At 38.7% G+C, this 22,918-nt stretch overlaps 1 protein-coding gene across 1 annotated transcript; it reads right to left on the bottom strand.

Annotated features, from left to right (window-relative positions):
* On the bottom strand, positions 1–4,981 carry LOC101472798 (uncharacterized). Its single transcript, XM_004570108.4, has 4 exons — positions 4,930–4,981; positions 1,685–1,740; positions 1,218–1,577; positions 1–1,098 (listed from the first exon to the last, which is right to left on the bottom strand). The coding sequence occupies exons 1-4, from the start codon at positions 4,938–4,940 to the stop codon at positions 836–838; spliced, it is 690 nt and encodes a 229-aa protein (XP_004570165.2). The 5' UTR covers positions 4,941–4,981; the 3' UTR covers positions 1–835.
* Positions 4,982–22,918: the final 17,937 nt, after the last annotated feature.

Below are 22,918 nucleotides of genomic sequence, written 5' to 3' on the forward strand. Positions count from 1 at the left end.
ATCGATCATTTTATTTTATGAAAGCAGAGACAGAAGCTGATAGCAGAAAAACTCAGCAGAATCAAGTGTTAGATTTTCAGTGCTGAGAGAGAAAAAGTCATTTCAACGCCAACTAAATATTCTTTAAGTAGAATAATGTTACGATTAAGAGTTGGCGTAAACAACTTTGTTGCTTTATATGTACACATTCAGTGTTTTATATATTTTAAATAATTATCAAACTCCTGTCCTTCTTGTAATACACCTTGTAAAGTAATAGTACCAAACATGTTAGATTACACTTGGTATTATAGACCTCTTTAAGATCGTCTGACCCTTTGATAAAATGATTTGGACACACACATATACAGAAGAATCATAACTTCTTTCATATAAATAAGGACTTGTTTACAATATATACACATAAACATTAACGTTAGAAAAAGTAAATTCTACCTATGGTGATCCATAGTCAAATTATTAGGAGTTCACTGTAACACTTAGAATTCCTTTAACAACTTGAGTTCAGGCACATTTTAACCAGTAATAATTTATAACAGCTGATGGGAGAACAACAAGTGATTTCAATCACTCTGGATGCTAATGGACAAAAATTAAAGATTCCTCATACCATATCTAACAAAAACAAATGTTAGAACCAAAAGAGGAAGGAAATATTATTAATGATATACGTGACAAGAGCTTTGAATGTTTCCATCAGTGTTTTTGATGATGGCTGCAGACTGCAGACAGTGTTTCTCAGCTCTCACTGAGGTTGATGCTCCCACAAATCTTCCACTGCAGACCCAGCTGTTAACATGACAATCTTTGGAGTTCAGGGAAGTCATGTCCACACTCAGAAGATGATGGACGTGGCTTCTAATGAAGCAGCAAGGTGAGTGGCATCTGAATTATTCAAGTTGACTACTGCTTCACTGCATTCGCTGCCTAGGCGGTGACTGTTTAGATTTAGGTTATGTTTTCGTTTTATGATTTTATAACAGAGTTTGATCAATAAAGCTGCTGCTGGCAGTATAAGTAAAGGATACAGGTTGAGCCATCCTCGACTCTCTGGTTGTGTGTTCACTGTTGGACTTGGACGTTTGGGGTCATCCGAAGCTAACAAAAAGGACACAAGATGCATTTCTTTAATGTGAATAGTTAGTCTACATATCAACCAAAGTAAATTATCCCAAGGTTCAGGTCAAATTTGATACTCATTCCACTAAAAAACTTACCACTGATGCTGAGTCTACATCTGGCTGAGCCAAAGCCATAATCTGTGTTCAGTTCACACAGGTACAGACCCGAGTCATCAGTCCTGAGTCTAAACAGTTGAAGTCTGATTCGTCCTTCTCTGAGGGCGTCTTTGTCACTCTCAACTCGTCCTGAAAACTTTTCATCCTGAGACTCTGACACCTCAACACCTTCTTGAACACGATACAGGACTGAATCTGTACGCTCAGTTATCAGTTCACAGAGGACGTTGAGAGTTTTGGTGGATCTGTTAGGTTTGGTGGTGAACGTCCACTCCAGTGTGATGTTGTGGTTCTCCTCTGCCTGATAGCAGGTCTGTGTCACATTGACTACAAATGATCCTGTTGAGGAGACAGAGAGGGAAAGAGAGGAGCAGACACACTGAGAACTGGAACAAATCTGTTGTTGAGCTTTATTTGGAGTTCATAAAGTGAAGCTGTAAACGAACCAGAGACACATGAGGTGAGGATGATGAGTAGCAGGATCCTGCAGATCATCTTCTCCCTGTGAGAGGAGACAGAGCAAGAAAGAAAATCTACAGTCTGACTCAAGACATCACTCATGACAATATCTGATCTGGTTTATGATCCTGATTGGAAAAAACATGATAGTATCCTCTAAAAAAAGAAAGCTCACTTAAGTTTATCATGTTTCTATTTATTTAAATTTTTTAGAATTCCCGTACATCATGCTTTTAAACTACAATCAAGAAACATACTGAGCCTACCAAATACTACACCAGCAAGAGCTGCTATGCAATGGAAACATATGCCACGTAGAACAGTTTGAGTGGAATTTGTAGGAGATAAGAAATTTCACCAACTGAATTGTTGCAACGATGGGATCTTATTACAGAAGCTCTTTAGAACAAACCATTGTTTCACAAATGCTTTTAAAGGCAGACTCTATGGCTAGATGCTTGATTTCATATACGTGTGACTTAAGGGTTGAAAAACTTTTGAGTGGCGTCTTTCAGTGTTAAAGAGATATGATGATTACTTCCAAAACCTGCCCTATATAGACTCATCCGGTCGAAAGTCAGTGTCCTCATTAGCCAGGGTTATATGACTGATCCAGAAGCACTACACTTATGTTAACCAAATAACTGATTTGGATTTTAGTTGGAGTAACAAATCAGCAGTGGTGGTGTTCAACTTTTTTATTGCTAAACCAGACTTAATTTCATATATAGTTATAGAAGCCTAAGATAGGTGTTTAGCTGAGGAAGTACAGTTGCCTGGACCCCCACTAATGCTGCTGACTAACACCCCCACCTTCATTCATCCAGTCACATGTGAAATTTTCAGGGTGACAGATTGAAAAACATATGAGTCACAAAGTCACTCTGTTTTGGATAAGCTACCGTGAATGGAGTTTAATATTTTGTCAACACAACAGCATCAAATTTTATTTGAAAAAAAAAAAAGAAAAAGAAAAACCATTAGGATGTGACCTTGATGTGTGTTTCTTTTCTTTTCTGTTTTATTTTAATAAATCGCCATTAGTCACTCTTTATTTTCACTTTGAAACAATCATTCACACTATTGACAGCTACACATTTAATAACAATGAAAAGTTTACTTAAAACAATGAGCATTAATTTTTTAGAATGAAAATTTTATAATAGTCTCTTTTGCTGAACACCTGACTGCAGTGCATAAGGTAAGTTGTTAAGGGCTTTAATCCTGAGCATACTTTGGAAATATAATACACAGGCAGTAAATACATCGTCCTTCCCGGAAGTATATCTGTTCTTTTTTTTAACACCAATGGAAGACGACTCAAATCCTTCATTCTTTCTGGATGAGTTTCTGCAGATAAGTTGTATTGTTGAACATAATAGATTTTCTGGATATGTAATATTTAGACCGAAAAATGAAGAAAAAAAAACATTTTCTGTCACTTAGAAATGAATAGTTTTCCAGCTGTATTTTAATTAAAGGTGAAGGATTATTGGCAGTTAATATTACAAAATGTCGCTCTTTCCTATGTAGGTGGTTTGGTGTGAAAATGACTCAGAGGATAAGAACTTTGCATGAGGTGGGGGAGTCACATCAAAACTGATCAACAGATTTTGTCCATCACATTCCTCTCTCAGTGGCAATTTTGCTAAAAGGAAACCCATTAATGAGCACACCTGTGATCTTTCTAGGTTTTCAATGCATATTAACCAGAAGAGGTCACCACAAGAACAAAGACAAAAAGACCCCCCCCCCCCCCCCCCACACACACACACACACACACACTACCTTCAAACCTATAACATCACCACCAAACATACACACAAATGAACAAATGTAAGAGTAAAAAACTTCAGCTCACCATGTATTGGATATTTTCAAGAATAGCATTAAGTGTGGACGTGTCCAAAGTGATAGATGAGGTACTTTCAGTGTTTACAGCAGCATAGGACAAGTGGTGACAGGTCTTCAAACACAACTAAAACTTGTTGTTGGTTAGTGGATGAGGGCGTATATAGGGGCATATGCCTTTTATTATCACTGGAGCTTTCATGAAACACTCCACAAGGCTCAGTGACTATTTAAGGCTAAATGCACTGACAGCTGGGAGCTGCTTTGTTTTGCCAAAATAAAACAGTTTGTTTTGGGAATTAAACACAAGTCAGCCTCCATTAATGAAAATACTTGCTCTCCCTGTGCTTAGTTTTAGCTAAAAACATGCTGGTGGTTGCTAATCAAGCTCTTAACACGACATGAGCCTCCACCCTCCATAGCAGGATATATTTACCCGCAGCAAAATGCACTTAAAGAGCAAACTAAAAAAGGCTCCTTCAAGGTTGATGCAAAGGCTACTGTAAAGTTTTAAAAGAGCTATGTCGCTCTGTGGTTGTGTGCAAGCATGTGTAATCTGATGATTACATCAGATTTATCTTCATCTTAAATATTACTTAACTAATATGATAAAGGTCTAAGGTGGAGGCAGAATACTTTTTTACCCAATGTACTGTGTAAAAGCCACACAGAAAAAAGTCTCAGTGGACAGCTGCTTATATAAACATATAAAGCAGATATGTGAAAAAGAACTGAAGGAGAACTGAGAAGGAGAAACAGTAAATCTACCCAGCTGTCATGTTGTTGAGTTAACTTTTTTTTTCTCGTTCATTCCTGTCAGGCCAGTTTTCCAATCTGACCACGATCTCTCTCAACATAATTATGTTTATAGATCCTCACATCATCATCTGGGTACATATGTATACATAAATAAGTAAATCTGTTTTTTTTTGTAAGGGTACTGACAATCCAAGTGTTTTTCAGATATGTTCAGTTTGACCCTTGCATTTAAAATCAATGTCATAATGTTTTAATACAAAGCAAATTAGCTATACATCATGTTTATCATCAACATTATTTCTTTTGATTTTTCCCTCACTGTTGTTTATTTTATTCTTTACACACATCATGGCCAAGAATGAAATCTAATGAAATGAATGAAAATTCCACCACTTTTTTTTATCATTCCTAAAATAACATTCATTTTGTACTTAAACTATTCCTGTTTTTTTTAATCATCTTTAACTTTCCAAAGATGAAATGTTAAGATTGCCTTGCTGAAACTTAGCTAATAGCTACAATTAAAACTTTAATTAAAATAATATTCTAACAAAATAAATTATGTAATTCTGTAAATATTTCATGAAACAATTTCTCTTCAATGAAATTGTTTGAAACTTACCAAATGTTCATCACCACCGTGCTTCAGTCTGCAGCTCACTTTCTTCTGTGCGATACTGCGCAACCTCTGTGGATTTTTATGTTTTGCCTGCAGGTGCCGACACGCCTTCGTGGTTTATACTGCGTTGGTTGAACAGAAAATGTGTTAGTTTTGAGTCCAACTCCTCATGACTTACTTTTAACACTTAGCAATGTGTTATTTAAAGTTTTAAACCTAAACATGGTTTGCTGAATTCTATACCCATACACACTAAAAAATGCTGGGTTAATTTCATAGCTCGACTTCTGGGTAAAAGCCTTAGGTTAACAAGTTGGGTTAGTTTGACCAAAAATGGGTTCAAAAATTGTGATTTAGGAGTTGGGTTGACAATGTGCTGGGTTCTTTAATGGCCTCCCTGGCTTGAATAATTAGGTTGGGTAGCTTTGATGAGATATTGGGTCAAAATATTACCCAATTGCTTGGGTTGAAGATAAGCCTCAGAAAAAGCCACATCATTCTTCACAAACTGGCATTTTCAACTAGACTGTGACCAGATCAGACTTCACTGGACCACTACTATGAAATAAAAAACAGTAAGTAAAAAGTGAATTCTAACAGTCTGAAAATCATAGTTTTTTTTTTTAATAATTACAATTTACTGATTTATTCTAGATCTTTACCTACTCATTGGAGCCATTTGTACAGATAACACCAGCTAGCTTGTGATGGAGAAAGCTATAGTTATTTCTACTTAAAAATGCTTGATATCATCTTTTAAATATATTATTTGAAATGAGGTTGAAGTTGCTCTGTTTTACAAACAATTTAGAGATCACTGTATCTAGAACAAAGAAAGCATTAGACTCGGTGTTGCATTTGTTGAAAAAAGGTCAAAAGAAAAGAAAAAGGAACCCATTCTATCTAAACTATTTCATTTAATTATTTAATTTACCCTAAACTATCTATGGTAATAACAGCATATTTTCATTTTAAACTTTAAAGGCAAATATTATTCGTCCAATTTAGATTTAAAAAAAGATAGATAGCACTAATACTTTGACCCCTTTTTTCCCCCTCGTTCACTAGACCACGCAAAGGGCACGCACATCCCCTTGCTTAGCTAGATTGTGATGGCGACAGCAACATAGGCAACATACATCTTTAACAAATGAATGCACATTATATATCTCGATGCATGCTCAATCATCCAGGTAAGTAAATCCCGAAAGGTTGTTTCTGTTCATCTGGACGTAGCGTTTTCAGTGGGAGAAACGTTTCCTCACTCATCCAAGTGACTTCTTCAGTCATATGCACACTATAGATGCATAAATAATAACATTTGTTGTAAATCTATGAAGAAGTTGGCAAAAAGGTTTCTACAACCTTGTGACAGTATAAAGTGTGTGAAACATGATACTTGATCTTGACATAGTCCATCTCCTAACAATTAATTGCAAACATTCACAACCACTGGTCTGCTTCATTGTTGTTTTGTCCTCTCTGAAAAAATGTCAAGCACAGTGTTCAAGCTCACCGCTCCAGGATTACAGACAACTTGACATTATTCAAACAACTGCAACACATTTGTGAAATTTTACTTTACACTTAAACCCCCACGGACTGCCATTTGGCTTTTCTACCTTTAAAACCCGGAGAGCAGCCAAATGGCTTTTAGCTAAGCTTTAGCTTCAGCCAAGTGGAAGCTAAATTGGCTAGTCATTCATATGTATATTAGGTTGTTACCTGGGAATTCTGGAGGGAGGGGAGTGGGGGTGTGTGATTGAGGGCGTGGGGGAGCTGCTAAAAGCTGTGCACTTCCTTTTGTGTTTCATCTTGATGCATTGTCAATCATCCAGGGAAATAAATCTCCAAAAGTCACCAACTTGGAGTGTTTCAGTTTGCCATCTTAGGGAGAAATCAACACACATGGGTGTATGCCCTTTGTTGCTGAGATTTATTGATAAAAACAGTACAAAAAACCAACCATTTGTACACATATTTACAAATAATAATAAAAAGTGAGTGAGTACAATTCAACATTTTCAGCAATCACTCACAATCCTGGCACTGCCATGGTATCTGTAGTCTGCATTTACCACATGTGTATCTTTTGCACATCGCACAGTGGCATCGCACAGTGGCATGATTGTTCACAGGAAGCTCTGAAGGCGACTCGAGATACTTCTCCTGGCCTTGGCCTTTTTTTTTGTGCCTGTCCCGTTTGGCTCTTTTGCCATAAGAATTGTTGTCTAAAGGCAGAGAAAGATGCCCAACGGATTTACTTTACCAAATTGACCATCCCAGCATTGCCATAATGGTCCATTTGATTCACCTTTTACTGTTTATTTTATTTTCACTTACTGAATATGGGACAGACTTGACTGGGGGAGAGAAGGGGAGAAAGAAAGAGGGAAAGAGAAACAGCTGAGAAGAGGGACGGGGGAGAAGGGCAAAAAACAAAAACCAACAGAATGAGCAGAAAAAGAAAAAAAAGAAGAAAAAAAGAAAAAAAAATGCATATATCAATCACCTGGATCACCTGCTGAGAAAGAAAAAAGAAAACAAGCAGAAGAGAACAAGAGTAATAGAATAAACAACATCACAATGATATATGGGAATATGACAGTAAATACTAAATGTTAAACATTATTGTGCAGCACATAAGATCAACAGAACACAGTGTGCTTTGAGGTAGGAGCCAAAAAGGGTGTAGTTTGTGGGTGTGATCACCCGTGTGTACACCTGTGAGCATGGACGCGCTTGTTTTTTTAAAAGGTTCCTTCATGTAATGATCTGCTAGAGGGTGTGGGGGGGCCACAGCCCCGTCCTCCAGGGCATGAAGCAGGTATGGAGGAGATCAAAACTCCAGACATCCAGAGGCCCCCAGAACACAAGAGACCAAGGAAGACCAACAGAGGGGCAGCTGCGCCACTGTCCCAGAAAGAGCTGAGGAGAGTCCCAGATGAGGGCTCACTCAGCAGCCGCGGAGCAGAAGCCAGGGGGGTTGCAGTGACGTGCCCGTGAGCTCCGCCGGCAGCCAGCTGTGCCTGAGTGACCGAGCCCCAGGCCGAGAGGCCGGGGGCACCCCACCTCCGAAGTGAAATTGGGTTATTTTTAACCAACCATTTTTTAGTGTGTAGATATGCATTTAATCACTTTTATTATCAAATAAAATGCATAAACAGGAAATTGTAAAAGGCTTGGACACATTAAGGAATTTGCTGTGTTTAATGTGTAATACTGTGATTTATTTTTATTTTACCAGATTTAAATGTTACATCAGGTCATTTGAGTGGACCACAGCTGCTGTACAGAGCTAACTGTAGGTTACAGGTTATGTAACCTACAGTTTGCAGTTTCCTGTTTGTACTGTTTGAGTGTTCACTGATCTGTGAAAAGATGGATTCTCATGATACTGAGTAGAGTTATAAGTAATACTGGCTCATCAGTTTAAAATTGCTAACAGTATTGTCATCTAGCTCATGTGTAGCTGGATTTCTGTTAATTAAGGTTTAACCCTAATCATATATGGGCTGGTCTGAACTAGAATTTCAGGTAAATACATTTTCTTCGTTAAATGCTTATTTAAGTTGGGAATCTCAGTGTTTACTGAGATTAACATTATTTCCCTTAGTCTGTCATGTAAAATTTTGTAGATAACAATAATTTCAGTTTTATTTGGGTGTTTGTATCCCTCAGCTTAGCTCATTAGAGTCTGGAGAGTTTAGGGGATTTAATTTCACTCCATATTCAAAAGTGTGTCTCTTGATTTTGGCATCCAGTGGTGCAGTACCATTGAGTCCCCTACCAGTCAGTGAAGGTAGGGCTGCTGGCCCCAAGCTAAGATAAATGGATAGAGTTGAATTAAGACGGGCATCCAGTATAAAATGATGGTCAATTCAAACATGCAGATCATAAAGAATGGCTCTGTACTAAAATGCTCAGGGCTCAGGTTAACTATGACTGTCTCTAGTGCTGTTGGCCAACATGGTGCTGGAGACTATGCTATTTGGGGAGAGCATGCTAGGAGGGGGCGAGCGAGAAGAACGTTAGGAGTTTAGAGGTTAGAATAGGGACTTTAAATGCGGGGAGTATGACTTGTAAAAGGAGAGACTGGCTGATCACATGGAGAGATGAAGGTATATCTACTGTGTGTACAGAAGACTTGGATGAAGGGAAGAATGTCAGGAGCACTTGATTCAAAATGTTCTACCATAGTGTAGATAGGAAGAGAAACTTGATAAGGCTGATCTTGAAGGATGATTATATGTGTCAGACAAGATCATGAGTTTGAAGTTGAAGGCAGTGCGTATGCTGCACAAGTTCGATATCAGTGAGAGGATAAAGAAGAATTCTGAAAGTTGCATGAAGTGGTAGAGAGTGTCAACAGTGGGCAGGGAGAAATTGGTGTTTCAAGCAGATTTCAGTGGACATGTAGGTGAAGTGAACAGGGGTGATGAGGAAGTGTTGGGTGGGTGTAATGCAAATTAAGAAGGGAATTTAAAAAGGATAGATGGTTGTGGAATTTCTAAAAAGGTGGAAAACCTGTATTTCACATATCATCTTTAGCTGTAAGAGGACAAGGATGGATGGGAAAGTATAGGAAAGTATTCAAAGGATGAGGTAAGTGAAACAAAAAGTAAAAAATAAAAAGTGAGATGAAAAAGTGGGCATGAGCACTGGGAGTCTAGCGATATTGTAATAAGAGAGGTGGCAAATGCAAAGGAAATCCTTTTAGTGAGATGCATATATGTATGTATGCAGCTGAAACGGAAACTAAGGAAGAAAAAAGGACTTGTATTCTTTGGCTTGGTAGAGAGATCAAGCTGAAAAGTGACTATAGACGAAAATGAAAAGCTGAAGAGTGATTAAGCATAGAGCCAGAAATGTACTAACAACTCTGAAAGATAGTGGAAAGAGGATCAACAGAATACTTTGAGAAGCTGATGAATAAGGAAAGTTGGGCTAAGACAGGTGATGTTCAGTAAGCAGTTGTATGGCTTTCATCCTGAGAAAGAACACTACAAATGGGATGTTTCCTTCGAGATTGTTGATAGAGAATAAGGTTAGAAAGAGTTTGTGAAGCTAGAAAATGCATATATAGGAATGAAGGACTATGATAATCTACAAAGAAGTCAGGCGCGGCAGAAAAGTATGTGCAGGTGATGTAGGACATATACTGTATATAGAGAGCAAGATAGTGTTGAGATTTACAGTAGGAGTGGCAGATTGATTCAAGATGGGGGTGGGTTTACATTAGGAATCTGCTCTAAACCCCTTCTTGTTTGCGATGAAGACTTAGAGGTTGATAGATAAGAAATAAGGCAGGAGTCTCTATGGTCCATGATCCACATGCTACTAAATAGTGTAGTGAGAATAGGTAGGGTAAGTAGAAGCAAGACAGAGAGTGGGTGGACATATGGACGGGGGTGATTTGTGACAGGATTGCAGCAAGACTGAAAGCGAAGATTTAAGAGATGGTTGTGAGAATGACCATTATGTATGGTTTGGAGATGGTCGTACTGACAAAAAGACAGCAGGCTGAGCTGGGGGTGACAGACATAAATTCAATTAATTTGATTTGGGATTCAGTTCTGGATTTAACAGGGAGCCAGTGAAGGGAAGCCTGTATAGGAGAAATATGCTCTCTCTTTCTAGTCCCTGTCAGTACTCTTGCTGGAGCATTTTGGATTAACTGAAGGCTTTTCAGGGAGGTTTTAGGACATCTTGATATTAACAAATTACAGTAGTCAAGCCTAGAAGTAATAAATGCATGAACTACGTCTTTATGTTTGTAAGACATTCCTGCAATTTAGCTAATTCGTGTGTGCTGTCTGGCTTGATGGATAGATAAAGTTGGGTGTCATCTGCATAATTGTGAAAATGCATGCTATGCCTTCTGACGATACTGCCTAAGGCAGGGGTGTCCAACTCCAGGCCTCAATGGCTGCAGGTTTTAGATATCACCCTGAGCCTGTACACTGTATTTGGAACAGAATATGAATTTATCATTTGATCTACACAAAGATTTACTTCACCTTCAAAACTGTCTTGCTTTGTACGATTACAAAGTTAGTTATCAAAAAATGTTGCTTTGTTTCAACATTTCACAAGCCAAACTCAATAAGTAATGTTACAAAGCAGAGGCTTCTGATTGTCTTACTACTGCTCTTATTTGGTAATGTGCAACCTAACCCAGGCCCTGAGCTCCAGTGTAGTCAGACACCATCTCAATTTGAATACTCACCTGGGTTGAAGATAGTTCATCTTAATATGCGCAGTTTGTTACCCAAGATGGATATGATCAAGATTTAGGTTCAATCAACAGATGCAGATATTGTCCTAATTTCCTCTTCTGCTTCTGCTCAATGTCTTTGAATGGTTGATACTGTGTATCATGCTTGTCTCAGGTTCATCACTAACTATAAATCTCAGACTCACCACTGTGAGTAATACTCTCAGGTAGGATAACCTGCTTTGGAAAGTCAGAGGAACTCTCATTTATACAGTTTTATATATGAGGCAATACTTGGGTTGCTACCTTCTTATGGTCCCTGCTTGCAGTGAAGCATGCTGGTCAGTATTCTTTTCATCCACATGGTTACTTGTTGCTTTCATGGGCGACCGTGGCTCAGGGGGTTGGGAATTGCATCTGTAACCGGAAGGTCGCCAGTTCGATCCCAGGGCTCTCTGTCCTGGTCGTTCTGTCCCTGGGCAAGACACTTTACCCTACTTGCCTACTGGTCTTGGCCAGAGGGGCCGATGGCGCGATATGGCAGCCTCGCTTCTGTCAGTCTGCCCCAGGGCAGCTGTGGCTACAACTGTAGCTGCCTCCACCAGTGTGTGAGAGTGAATGAATAGTGGTATTGTAAAGCGCTGTATAAATCCAATCCATTATTATCATTTCTGTTCCATTTGCCCAAACTGAATTTGGTAAAAGAGCTTTTGTCCATTCAGCACCCTTGGCTTGGAAGAAACTGCAGAACGACTGGGAAATGACTGAATTCCTTTCATTAAGTGCTTTTAAATCTAAACTAAGAATCCTTGAGGCCAAGTCCATAACATGCAACTGTTTAAATTGGATTGATTGTCATTTTAACCAAAGTTTTTTTTTTTTTCATTTATTTGAATTTCATTGAATTTCATTTTTTATTTATTTTTGCATATGTTTTGTTGCTGCCTGTATTTAATTGAGTAATTTCTGTAACTGTGAGACACTTGCTGCTGCCTATCTTAGCCAAGTCTCCCTTGAAAAAGAGGTTTTTAATCTCAATGGGATCATCCTGGTTAAATAAAGGTTAAATAAATAAAAAAGAAAAAAAGAAAGTCCAGAGGAAGAATAACCTGGACCAGAAAGTGCCTTCTACCACTCCTCAGCTGCACACATGGGGCCACAACTGAGAAGCAGAAGCAGAACCCCCCCCCTCAGAGGTGTCCAAATCGAGGCCTCGAGGGCCTGTATCCTGCAGGTTTTAGATGTGTCCTTGATCCATCACAGCTGATTTCAATGGCTACATTAGCTCCTCAACATGTCTTGAAGTTCTCCAGAGGCCTGGTAGTGAAATAATCATTTGATTTAAATGTGTTGACATTTAAAATCTGCAGGACACCGGCCCTTGAGGCCCTTGAGGCCTGGGGCCCGTTCTTCGTACCTCGCTAAGTAAGTTAGCTGGATTAGATTGTTGACGATTTTGCGTGATCCTGGATCGTTCGGTTCCCCGAAGCTCATCCGGGACTTGCTGTCATAGCAACAGAGCCGTAAGCGTAAACCTGCTCGGGAGCAGGTTTACTTTATGTAAACAGGATTAGATCGCGGCCACGCAGGTATGTCCGCTTCATTTATACGAAAGCAACAGCGATATTCCACCACTGTTTCACCATAAATAAATATTATCAATGTAACTAAAGATAATGCAGCACTTGATCCTTTTATTGATTTCACACAGATACATACAGGTCATTTCCTAAAAAAGGGAAATGTACTATTAACATTCTATTACATGTATGTGATTATTACAGATGTAATTCATATTTCAGAGTAGTAATTGCAAATTACTTCGTGTAATCAAGATGGGAGACCACGGCTATAAAAGCGAAGGTGGATTTGGGAAGTCTGTGGCAGCCATGTCCTGTCCGTATACGCGAGAAACCCATTGCGGAAGGTGCAAGATTGATAAGGAGAGTTTTCAGAACTCAGCGTATATTGCGGAATAGACAGGATCCTTTAGCTCAGCGCGACAGTGTGCTCATAGAGAGATATCGATATTCCCGTGAGGGTATTATTTATTTAACCAACTTGTTGACGAGGGGGTGCAGGACCACCACCTGTCTTTTTTTGCTCTGCCCTTTTCTTGGTTGCTGTTATGAACAAACAAACAGATTATTCCAGGGTCTCTTTCCAAGAGACGAAAAGCAATATAAGTGATAAATATTACCATTCTGTAGAATGTTCTTATATTTTACTTTTACTTTTACTTGTTCCCATGTTCTAGTGGGTCCTGTTGTGGCTCTAATCTGAAAGGGGATATAATATAACATATTATAATATAATATAATGTAATATAATATTGGATAATATAGTGTGATATGATAAATCTACCCTACCGCCTACTGGTGTTTGCCAGAGTGGCCGATGGCGCAATATGGCAGCCTGGCTTCTGTCAGTCTGCCCCAGGGCAGCCGTGGCTACAACCGTAGCTGCCTCCACCAGTGTGTGAATGTGAGAGTGACTGAATAGTGGCATTGTCATGCGCTTTGGGTGCCTTGAAAAGCGCTATATAAACCCACTCCATTATTATTGTTATTATTAAATTACTTACGAGTTTAATTTGTCAGCAACTTTCTGCCAGCCCTCTCTCCTTGCTTTTGCAGCCTTTGCAGTGTTCCCTTGCGTTTTAATTAAACTCTGAAACTCCTGAAATCCCTCACTCAAGAGTTCTTGCTCTGCTGCCGGAAAATACCGAGCGCGCTCCTTCGACATTTTCGCTGACCAATCAGCGGGTTGCCGATCAATGTTTCTACTATCGATGCGTAGCCCCTTTTACGACACCCAGTGATGTCCCATTACTGCGTCCAGCCGTACTAATCGTCAACAGCAGGTGTGTTCGGGGAACCGGATTAGCGAGCTCACGGTTAGCGCGATGGTTTGGTCTTGGATGTGTCATTTGATCTTGGATGTAGTGAGCGACGTACGAAGAACGGGCCCCTGGAGTTGGACACCCCTAAAACTTTGTCTCCCTCTCTTTTACTTTTTATTTATTCAATAACAACTAAATACCTCCCTTTTGGCCAGATGGTGGTGCTACAGGATTACTATCCAAAAGCCTCTGAACCATGCCAATAAATTACACATATATTACAACCATCAGTTCACTGGATCGAACATTTTGCCTGTTTATTTTTTTTATTCTTTCGTCAGTTTTATTTTAAATATCATAGATCAAACTTCTATACATATACTATATATACTCTATTTCCACTACTACTGCGTGATCTCAGTGAGCCCTTATGGTGCGATAATAGTTGTAACTAGTGTTGGCCCGCTTGAAGCTGACGCTCCGGAGCGTGTGTCGAAAAAAACAACACACTGGTTCAGAAGCACTGTGTCGAGGCTTGCTTCGTTTGGCAAAAGTCACGTGACCAGTGACGTCCGAAGCTTCATTACGCACGTAACTGCTTCGGTACCTGATTCAAACGGATATAAGGAAGTGAATCATCCACGGGATTCGTGGAGTGTGTTGATGGTGACAGAGAGCGAAGAGGTGATCATTCCACTGACAGATATGGAGCCAGCGAGGAAGAGAGGACATTCTGGCGTGTGGGAATATTTTGAGTTGATTTTGCTCAATTCATTTTATCTGCCGAAGTGAAAAACTTGAAATGTCCAAAATCATGTTTTCATAATGGAAATATCATTACAGCATATGACTTTAGGAACACTTCCATGTGAATTAAAGCTAATGAAGACTACAACAATGTATTTGACACTATACGTACATTACATTGCTACAGTTTAGAAAATCATTTTGTTTATTGTTTTTAGGTGATAGTCTGCAGGACCCAGGAATACCTGCATATCTACCAGCTTGCAGTGTAGTTCCTGCACTCCACAGCCTCTTCTGTTCCATGCAAGTGGATTTTCTCCAGGGCAGGAGAAACTATTTCTAAGAAAAGAAACAGACTCAGCCAGCGCACAGTAACACTAATCCTCTTTTTAAATGTAAATAACAAAAGGGCTACCTTACATTGATCATGTTTTTACTTTGCAAGTTCTTGATTAGGGGTGGGTTTTGATTATCGCCTTTCTGATTACAATCCATGCTAAATTGAATAAAGTGATATTGATTCATTAAAATCCCGTGTCGATTTGTAAATTAACGTTATTATGCCTGAAACGCCAGCATCTCAGGTTAAACCTCACAACATGTCGTCAAACACCATGCAGCTAAAACAGTAACTGGGAGCAGGTTTACGGATTCTGCATACAAACGTGAACACAGAGCGCGGACCCGACGCGTCAGAATCAGATTTTGATGTGTCGTCGGGTCCGCGCTGTGTTTGCCTCTTTTTTTTTCCCGCTGGCTTCTGCAGCTGCAGGTTTCATAACTCTCTGTTTACATCTCTAATTAAGTCTCACATGTGTCAGCTTTCTTTTAATAGATACGAAATTATGGATATATACTGTTAAATGATCAGACTTGTAATATTTCTGACTGAGGCAAAACTTTCCAGATTCCAATCAAATTGAATCGGATCCTGTATCGAATCAAAAATGATTCTACAAATCAGTGACGATGCAGCCGTACTCAGCCCCCTAAGCATTTTCCCTTTCCAGTTCACAATCAATCCCACTCCTAGGTCAAAAATATGTATAGGACAATTGGCCTCATCTAATATTTTGTATGAACCTGTCCAGCTGTCCAGTGATTAAACGACAAGTAGATGGAGGCAGGACTTCACAGCAGGGGCATACTCCATAATGTGCTGTGTGTTATCATATGTATAATGTATATATTGCTCACTTATTGTATTTACCAACATCAAGGAGTTATGAGCAAAGAAAGGCCACACCATAGTGCATGTTTAAATAGGGAAAGTTTATTGATCAAAATGTATTACGCAGATACGCATTACATTTTTTTCAGCCCCCCAATCGAGAAAACAAACTAATTACATGTTCAAAGCAACGGAACGGTGGCCCAATATCAGAGAGAACTCCACTCTTGAGTGAGCAGTGATAATTGAGCAGTCCGTTTTATTTTGCAGATTCAAGCTGCTCTTCAAAATTTTCACCACCAGATGTCACCGGAGAGGACTGTGTTGAAAAGCTTCGAGTAATGAACCGTTTTTCAATACAAGCTTCAGTGCTTCGGAAAGCTTCATTTGGCCATCACTAGTTGTAACCATCTTACTGGCCATCTGTGCTTTGTTTTATGCACCTTTATTTAAGAGGGAATGGCGAAATAAGCTATTCCAGAGCTGCACAGAGCAAGAACCTTTGCCTAATGATAGAGGACGTGATCTCTATCAGCTGGACACGTATGAACTTCCAGGCTTGGTGCAACAGCCACTAATCTTACGAATGCCCCACCTTTCACTTTAAAGTGTCAATGGGGACGGTGGCTTTTTTTTGGGGGGGGGGGGGGGGGGGTGTTTGTTATGCCTCACAACATGATCAAAGTTTTATCCATCAACTGGATTCTTTGGACAATACTTATGGCCTTTTAAATGCACAGCCTTCCTGAATGTATGCTTTCAATCTGTGGATTTTAAATAGACTGTTTTAATAGTGTTTGTAAATACAGAAGTGTATTACAAAAATTCAACACAAGTGGACAAGTGTCAAAATACGCAAATTAAATGGCTCTTGCGGAGTCTCACCACAAATATGTGTGTTTTACCAGGTTTCTGTCAAAACCTGGTAAAGGTGGGATAGAGTGAAACCTGTCTGTAATGTGTGCTTCTAAAGTTGCAGGGCTGGTGATACAGTGATGCCTTTTCAGACCATGTAAACAAAAAAGGGAACTCAGCCAATTAACTGTGTGAAACAGGAACTCTGTAAAGCATGGGTAGAGCAGGTCCTCTAACAATGGGAAGGTTGGTGGTTCAATCCCTGGCTGCAGTGTGCAAGAGATGTAACCCCAAGTTGCTCTCTGATGCATTAGTGTGAATGTTAAACTGCGCTTAAAGGGAAAAAAGTGCTTTTGTGAATGAGGCAAGTTGGATAAAACTCTTTGAGTAGTGACAAAGACACTATATAAGAACCAGTCCAGTTATCAAACACCTTGCTTTTAGAACAATGACCTATCAAAACATTAGGCACATGGCTCAACTTGCCCCGATGTTGGGGTAAAATGGGCCCTACAAGGGTAAATAAAACTGCACATTAAGGCTTGAGATAATTTCAAACTTTATTGAGCCTTCAGTTCAATAAAGGTAAAAATACATTTGTTTCCTGTTCATACTATAGAAACATTTTCAGTAAATATTAAATTGTGATTTTAGTGTGTTAGCTACAAGATGGACAAGAGGACTCAGAACACCACTCCCCCAAAAGGCAATGGGTAGCGTAAAATAACGCGTGTTGTGCAGCTCTCTCCATGTTCTTTCGTATGATATTTCATACTATATCTAATGACATTGTGGTTTCTTTAAAGTTTTTTTTTCCATGGTAGACTGCTAACAAGGGTCCAGGTCAAATGTTCAGGTGTCCTAGGTACTCATGTCCCCAGAAGCATATTATATTGTGAAGTTTGAAGACAATTCATAAAACATTGTGGGTAACATAAACTTTTATACTGATTTTCACATTTGGTGTGATCTTTATGTTGACCTCATTTTCACCAAAATCAAAACCACTCAAACTTATTGGTATCTACCATCACAAAATAATGTGATATAATATAATACTGACAACTGTCGAGCTAGACTGCTAACAATCAGAAAAACAAACAGAACCAACTACATACTCCCTTGGGAAGACTAATATGTGTATGGAGCTCAGTTTCATTTCCATCAATTGCTGCAGAGCATTGCTGCTCTGTTTAGATCATCTAAGAATGCAAAGCCTTTATCTTTTGCACTGTCTGGCCATCTTTAGCTTTTCTGTGGAATACTGGAAATGAACACTTAAACGCAGACGTTTCTAGGCACATAGTCTACATAAACTCTTTGGGGTTATATTCCAGCCACTGACTCAACTTGCCTCAATATCACTGTCACATTTTCCCCCCAAGCCTCATTTTTAAAAAAACTGTTTTCAGACAATGACCCAGATCCACAATTATCTTAAGACTGTGATCTAATTTTATAGCGTAACCTGACTGAAATTAACATGAAAAAATGAGGTAAACTTTCTTTCCTTAACAACAATAAAATAAAAATTTAGGTATTGTGACTTGAAATGACAAAAATGATTGCTGATCACTCTTTCCATGTGTTTGAGTCTAAGAAAGATTGATGATTATTGTAAGGTATTCCTCATTTGTGTTTGTGTGGTTAACGAGATACAGGAAGCGGTTTTAATTGCTGGCATGACTCTCCTACATGATTTCTACATTTTATTGTTAATCATGGAAAATCAAACTTATTTTCCAGTGTGTCAAATGCAGGACTAAGATCCAGTAATAAAAGTACAACAGAGTCACTATCAACAATACATAAAAGGTCATTAAAAACCCGTATTCTCTTATTTTACTAAATATAGATGTTACTCTTTTTTTAAATTCACATTTCAGCTGTAACACTAATAAGGTAGAAAACTGTGAGAATTCAGAGACTTCTGTGATTTATGTCCAACCTTTTTCAAAAGCTCAGAAGGACCTGCTCAGCGCTTGTCACTGAGCTCCTGCATTTCTCTTCAGAGCAGCAGGGGGCAGCAGAAGAACATGTATGTTCCTCATTGCACTTTCTTGAGCAGGCACTTTGCTTCCATTCTTTGTTTCCACTTAATCCTTGAGAGTGAAGTGTTACTGCAGTTTTTCTAAGTAATCGTCTTCATCCTGATGAGATTGGTCTCTCCCAGGAGGACAATCACCCAGATCCAATAAACTCGCTGACAGTGATCAGACGATCTCTAGCCAAGTTCCAGAGCCCTGCAGAGTCACTACCAAGGTCTACAGAAGCTATTGTATGACTGAGTGTACTGTGTTTTATACTTTAAGTTGTCCCCTGTCTGTATAGAGTAAAGAGGTAAATGATTGGTATGACAAAGGCTGCCAGACATCCTGCCAATCCTGCACCCAATGCCAAGTTGGAAAAAAGGCTTCTTTCTCCTCTCTCAGGTTTTCGGTTTGGTTCTCGTGTTGCTGTCACTGGCTTGGGTTTCACTGTGGCTGCTGTGAAAAACAAGTATTGATTATACAACTGATTAGGATTACTGAAAGAATATACCAAATAAATGTATTTTCAAATTCAGTTCATTTTTAACACTTAAAAACAAGTAGATTTGACCAAAGATGTCCATTGCTGGAGAGGCAAACTCAACTTGAAAGCAGTTAAATAAAACATAAAAGCAGTATGACATCAAAATGCTTCACAGTCGGTCAGAGCAAGAGCATAAGACAGAATAAAAGAAACAGTTAAAAGGAGGGCAGGACACAATATGACAATTGTTTGAAACAAACAAAAAAAAAATAGCCATGAATTAACATACTAGTTTGAATCAAAAGCCACAATAAAATAATAAGTTTTAAGACGCACTTTAAAATGTATCTTTATGTTAGCAGACAGATCTAGTCTGAGCAGTGATAATGTCTATTCTAATGTCCCGATTTTGTGTGTGCAGACTTTTTATTCATGTCTTAGTTTGAAAAGATAAGATCCGTGTTGCCAAACCATCATTATACTTTTGATCAAGAAAAACAGTGTTAAATGGTGAAAGTTAATTATGCTCAATAATGATCAGAACATAATTAGTAAATATAAAGATGTTTGAGTTTGGCTAAAAGGATGACTAAGAATAAAAGTATGAAAAGAAAATAATTATTTTAGATACAGGCGTAACTCGGGTCTAGAAGACAGCCTGTGTAGAAACATCCTTGAACGATATGAGAGTGAATGTGAGAGTGAATGACCACATAGAGTACACTATGATCTCTGAATGTTTGACTTTCAAAGTGTATGTTTAGTGAAAAGGGGGATTGTATTGAGATTATTGTAATTGACACACAGTTTTAAAGAGAAAAGTATCTGGATTAAAGGGGATTAGGGTTTGGATTTGTCTCCATTTCCCTCATCATCATCATGATCATCATTATCAATGCCATGTTAGATTATAACTCTGAGAAGGATTTGGACTTCCATCATTTTCCAAGTGGACTGCAGATTCTGCAGACTTCCAAGGTGCCCCCTGTGGATTATAACTTTGAGAAGATGTGGGATCCATCAAGGAATCCTGCTTTCCTGATTATTTCCATTAACACAAAAAATCCTCTCTCACCCTGAAGCCTGGTTATTATATTTACATTATTTTAACTGTAAATAGGTATTTGTGTATTCTAAAGTTTTGTGTTTTCAATATGAATTTGTTTTTCCGGCCCTTTTTTAGTTTTGTAAAGGTGATATGTAAATAAATGTCATTACTCCAGTAGCAGAAATAGGAATAGTAGTCGTACACACACACACACATACAAAGCTTACCAGTGATGTTGAGCCTGAACTCTTTAACCTTCTTTCCAAACTGAGTGGCCATCCTGCAGAGGTAGCGGCCCGAGTCGTTACTCCTAACTCTGGACAGCTGAAGTCTGACTCGTCCTGTCGTCAGAGCGTCTTTGTCACACTGAACACGTCCAGCAAACTGCTCGTGCTGAGGCTCATCAGAACTAGTGTCCATGTTGAAGAAAACCTTCAGCTCAGGTAACTGCAGGCAGTGGAAATTCAAATCTGGGCTATTCTATGCTAGCTAAATTTTTTAACCACTGCATGGCATTAGCAAGATGACAGACAAAAAAGTTCGAGTTTATCACAATTTTTCCTCTGGGAATGATGATGGCTAAACTATTAAAAACAACCGTTCTAACCATTACTAAATGTTTATGTAAAATATAAATTCACAAAGGTACTAAATCAGCGTCCTCATGGAGGTTCAACTAACCGCAGAAACATGAAGTCAGAATTATGAGGAGAAAGCTCCTACACATGGTCTTCTCCCTGTGAATGAACACACATGATGGTAGTTCACAGAATAATAATGACAGTACTATAAAACACTGAATAATTACACTGAAAATACTGTTAACAATCCACAAAGAAAGTTCAAATTCTGTTGTCTAATTATAAATACACAGTCACTGCTTTTTAATTTTGCTGTTATACAATACTACAACAAGCACCAGTGACTTGTTTCCACAGACATCCACACATAGTCCTAGCTTCACTTACATATTACACATGACATATCATATAGCCCTTACCAAATGTTCTCTGTTCAATAGAATTTCTCAAGTCCCTCTGAAACCTTCAGCCAGCTAATAAGTTCCACGATAAACTCTTGCTTTGCTTACATGCTTGTTACAGCAGCAAGTGTGTCTTCCACGGCTCCTTTCTTTTTCTGCAAACTGTTTTCCTTATCTGACATCAGCCGGTCACATTTAGTTTGACACTCCCTCTCAAACACCAAAAAGAGAAACCAGTTTAACAGTGAACATTTCCTAAGCAAAATTACATACAGTGGTTTTCCTTTGTAAGTTCAAACAATATTTTTCAGAGTTCTAAGAAAGGCTAGCACATTACTCAGACGATGACTCATCTGAGACTGCTTATCTTTGAGGTTTCCATTCAAAGTGTTTCAGTAAGATCTGATATAATACGAATCATCAAAATAGCATTATATTGGCCATATTACTACAGACTACAGAAATACACTAAAACTAAAAAAAACCTACTCTCAAATCCGGAATAATTATTTTGCATATTCTGAGCTATGAGGTTTGTTGGGTTGTTGTTGTCGTCATACTTACTGTCATACGTCAATATTTTGATATGCAAATAACATATGATCAGAATTAACATTAGTTGTTATCAGGGAAAATGTAAATGAAAATGTATTTCTACTGTATACTACCACAGCTAATAACACATAGCTACAAAGCCACCTAATTCAAATGTAAGTGTAGCAGTTTTGTGTAAGTCCACTTCTTTCACACATCAGCATTTCCGCAGAGCAAAATGTGCAGGAAAACAGAAACAGGAAGTTGGTCAATGACAACAAGAGCCCAGACTAAGAGTGAAAGAAACATGGCCAAAAAAAGGTCATTCTTTATAAGATGCAAAGTTTCCCATTTGTACTGTATGTTTACTAAACTCTGTATTTGTCACACACTTATTGTCTTTTCTTTCTTTTTTTTTAACTGAAGTATATTAAGCAAACATAACTAAAATGTCTAGTAGCTCACCCCCGGGAATGTGGATTTTATCTCCTTTTTGATTTTTTACAATCCACCCCTTCAAGGCTAAAACATCTGTAGATCAAGCCTAATGACTGACAGTGTGACAGTGGGAGTGAAAAAGAGGGTATTCTGGGTGATTAGAAAGTGAGCAAAAATTAAGCCACTGTAAAACTGTCACAAACAATTTCATCTTTTTTGAGTAAAACTGTAGTATGATCTACTATGGGCTAAGTCTGTTATTTGTGCCTGATGAACTCATGGAGTTTGTGGGTGCAGCATGCTAACCCAGCATTGCTAATATTAGCTGGTAGCTTGCTAATCCACCCTCCAATCCAAATAAGATTACTTCTGACTCCAAAAATAGGCCACCATCATGGCAGCATGTATGCTAATCTTGAAGTTTCAGAATATGGAGCTGCAGTGGTTACAGCAAAATGTGCACCCGCTGGTTTTGTCTGTGTCTTGTCTTTGAATTATACAAATACATGGCATCTCACTGAGACTTGGACTTGATAAAGTGAGTCGTTATTTTCTCCTGATTGTCAAAACACTGTTTTAGTTTTTGAACAATTTTGTGTTCTTTGGAAATGAATGAAAAATACACCAGGCCCTGGCCCTGCTAG

This window comes from Maylandia zebra, linkage group LG3, assembly GCF_041146795.1.
Source record: "Maylandia zebra isolate NMK-2024a linkage group LG3, Mzebra_GT3a, whole genome shotgun sequence".
In the NCBI taxonomy this organism is placed as follows: Eukaryota; Metazoa; Chordata; class Actinopteri; order Cichliformes; family Cichlidae; genus Maylandia; species Maylandia zebra.

Bases quoted from the DNA above. Each gene is read 5' to 3' on its own strand.
- LOC101472798 (XM_004570108.4), bottom strand. The intron at 1,578-1,684 runs GTTCGTTTACAG...TCTCCTCAACAG, and splicing joins CCTCACCTCATGTGTCTCTG to GATCATTTGTAGTCAATGTG. The intron at 1,099-1,217 runs GTAAGTTTTTTA...CCTTTTTGTTAG, and splicing joins ATGTAGACTCAGCATCAGTG to CTTCGGATGACCCCAAACGT.